General features: G+C 42.7%; 1 protein-coding gene across 1 annotated transcript; it reads right to left on the minus strand.

Moving 5' to 3' along the window:
* Window positions 1-420: 420 nt before the first annotated feature.
* Window positions 421-2609, minus strand: LOC139262501 (ferritin heavy chain, oocyte isoform-like). Its single transcript, XM_070877681.1, has 4 exons — window positions 2508-2609; window positions 1469-1615; window positions 945-1070; window positions 421-576 (listed from the first exon to the last, which is right to left on the minus strand). Exons 1-4 carry the CDS (start codon window positions 2607-2609, stop codon window positions 421-423), a joined length of 531 nt encoding a protein of 176 aa, XP_070733782.1.
* Window positions 2610-3201: the final 592 nt, after the last annotated feature.

A 3201-nucleotide genomic window follows, 5' to 3' on the forward strand; every position in this document is an offset into this window, starting at 1 on the left:
GCTCTGCCATTCCCTCTCTAAATCTATTTAAGACACTCCCTAAAACCTACCTCTGACCATGCTTTATCCCTCAGTCAATATCTCATGGATGTGTTCAGACCATTACCATCCCCTTGAACATTTTAGGTCTTGCAACACATTTCTGCATAATCAGAGTCAATACTTCAATATGTCAGAGGAAAACCAAATTTGATTTGACTGAATCCCATAACATTGTTCCATAACTCAGTGTAATTCTGCTTAATTGAAAGATACACAACCACTCATACATACAAGGAGACAAAACCCAGTGCAATGTTACTCAGTTTTATAGTTATGTTACAGTTCACATCTTAGCTCTTTGGACAAAGTCATAAGCCATCATTATATAATTAGGACCCCAGTCCTGCAGGCAAATACAAAAAGCTTGAACCAGTCAGTTTAATCACTCTCCTCCAGGGTGTGCTTGTCAAACAGGTACTCTCCCAGGCCATTCTCAGGGGCTCCCAGTCTCTTCAAGTTGGTGATGTGATCTCCAACCTTCTTGATCATCTTCACTTGTTCATCCAAGTAGTGGGACTCCAGGAAGTCACACAACTGAAAGGGGGAAACTAGTTATGTCCAGCACCAGACATCATAGAATGGCAGCTGTCCCTTAAGAATTTGGATTTTAATCCTCAAAGTGGAGGAAAGTCAAGTGGTGCAATTGAGATTGCTGGAATTACTGTATTAGATTAAATTTACTGCACAATAAGTGCTCAGATACTGAAATCACTGGGACACATTTATTAGTTACTGTCCACAGTAGGCCAGCCTCCCTTCCCTTCCCACTGCTTACCAAACAATAACAGAGACACCAATACAAAGCTATTAGGCATGGAGATCTTTTAATTAGGCCCAAGGACAGCAAGTTTCCACAAACTCCAACTTAATAATTTAATGTGGGCTTTTTGTTAAGAACTTACATGAGGGTTGGTGCTCCCAGTGGAGAGTTTGTGCAGATCCAGCAGACTCTGGTTCACATTCTTCTCCATCTGCAGAGCTCTCTGCATCACCTCCAGACCATTGCTCCATTCATCCTGCTCTGGTTTCTGGAAAGAAAGTTCGAACAGTGGATTAAACAAACATTAAAAAGTATCAAAGGAAATTGGGGTGCAATCAAAAGTCTACTTTACCATGAACCCATTTGTTACAATAAAAATTTGCTATTAAGCTATCACAGCTACTAGAGTTATAGTGATAAGGCAAATAGTGTAGATGTATTTGTAGGGAAGCAATGCAAGTGCATGGGGAGAAGAGAATAGAATGATATGACGACAGGGCGAGATAAAGCAAAATGTGAGGAATCTCGTGTGGAGTATAAACACCAGCAAAGTCCAGCTTGGCCAAATGGCCTGTGTGCTGTAAATTTGAAATAATGGCTTTATCACATATGGGAACATTCAGTCTAAGGGGAGCCAGACAGAAGGTCACTTTTATTGAATCAAACCTTGATGTCCACCAAGATAATTCGGCCTCCACATCGATTCTGGAATTCCATCAGTTTCTCAGCATGCTCACGTTCCTCACGTGACTGCTCCTTGAAGAACTCAGCAAAGTGACACAGGGCAACATCATCCCGGTCAAAGTAGAAGGACTATGGAGCGATCAGAAGAGTACTATATCACAAACCCATCATCATGTGTACAGCACATAACTTCAACCTCAATATTTTGCTTTCTTTCAAGGGTTTAAAACCTTACTGAACATGGAACTCCTTAATGGCAAACAAGCCAAAGGTGGGCAGAGGAAACATTACAGGGACACCCTCAAAGCCTCCCTGTAACATCCTCACTGACACCTGGGAATCACTGGCCAGAGATCGCCCCAAGTGGAAGAAGTGCATCCGGGAGGGCGCTGAGCACCTAGAGTCTCACCACCAAGAGCAGGCAACAAAAAAAAGTGTACAGCAAACTAGTCCCACCCACCCTTTCCCTCAACTACTATGTGTCCCACCTGTAACAGTTCGTGGTTCTCATATTGGACTGTTCAGCCACCGAAGGACTCATTTTAAGAGTGGAAGCAAGTCTTCCTCTATTCCGAGGGACTGCCTTTGATGGACATTTTCATGGAAACAATCTTTTGATAGCCTTACCCAATGAAAAACCTTGGCCCAGCATCAAAGCCTTCATGTGTGTGTGTGGTGGGGCAGTGGGTGGAGGAGAGAGAAAAAAAAAGTGTTCCAGATTTCCAACACCCTTGTAGGAAAGAATACTTCCCAACTTCCCTCCTAAATGGCCTGACTAATTTTATTACATCCGCTCATTGCAAAAAGGCAAGGTAGAGAAAGTCCATGGAGTGAATTAGATTAAGGATACAAATTCTGAATTCCATGCAGAATGTATTCCAAATAAACTTCAACAAGCTCAAAAGAGCCCAGGAAAGTGAGTCATGAACATTCAAGATGCTCAGAATAGGTGGGCTGGATCAAGCACAGAATTAAGTAAATTCACATTCCATAGTGAAGGGCTCTGAAATGCAAAACTCACCATAGAGAGATAAACATAGAAGGAATAGAGCTCCATGTTGATCTGCTTGTTGACAGCATCCTCACAGCCCTGGTGGTAGTTCTGACGCACTTGGGAAGCCATCTAGATTCTTTTTCACAAATCTAAACTTTGTAGAAGCAATAAACTGAAACGTAGCCAACCTCAGACAACTGTAGAAATTCAAGCAACCGCAAATGCCAGTATTTCGACTGCTGAACAACCCAGGGTGTGTGTGGCACACTGCAGGATGAGTGACAGTCCTCAATACCCAATCAGAAGTTGCAGCCTCTCAGAGCACCAATCAAGTAATGGGAGGAGGGATGATGGACTCCCAGAGCCAGTCAGATCTTTGAAGAAGGAACATCATTGGCTGACAACTTAATGAGGATCTGAATTATGCTAACTTTCCTCAAACACAGTTCACATATCCAGAATCACAGGCTCAAGTGAATCCTCTATTCTTTATGTAAAGTCCTGTCCCCCTCAGTACAGATTCACACGAGGCATGTAGTGAAGTCAAGATCACTCTGAACCTGCACTTTTATTTCACAGCTCTGGAATGCTGCACTTGCCTGAGACCTGTCCTTGTATACCTGTCTCTTGCAAGTGCACCTCTGGTGGTAAGGTATGCTGGTGGTTACAGGTCATATCTTATTACAGCCATGTGTAGCATGTTAGGATACAGTTATATATA

Source organism: Pristiophorus japonicus, chromosome 4 (genome assembly GCF_044704955.1).
Source record: "Pristiophorus japonicus isolate sPriJap1 chromosome 4, sPriJap1.hap1, whole genome shotgun sequence".
Taxonomy (NCBI): Eukaryota; Metazoa; Chordata; class Chondrichthyes; family Pristiophoridae; genus Pristiophorus; species Pristiophorus japonicus.

What these genes read in the sequence shown, in the direction of transcription:
- LOC139262501 (XM_070877681.1), bottom strand. Translation starts at nt 2,609, where the DNA reads ATGGCTTCCCAAGTGCGTCAGAACTACCACCAGGGCTGTGAGGATGCT. An exon ending in TCTATGTTTATCTCTCTATG is followed by an intron (nt 1,616 to 2,507) that starts GTGAGTTTTGCA and finishes ATCGCTCCATAG; the next exon opens with TCCTTCTACTTTGACCGGGA. An exon ending in CTGGGAGCACCAACCCTCAT is followed by an intron (nt 577 to 944) that starts GTAAGTTCTTAA and finishes TCCCCCTTTCAG; the next exon opens with TTGTGTGACTTCCTGGAGTC.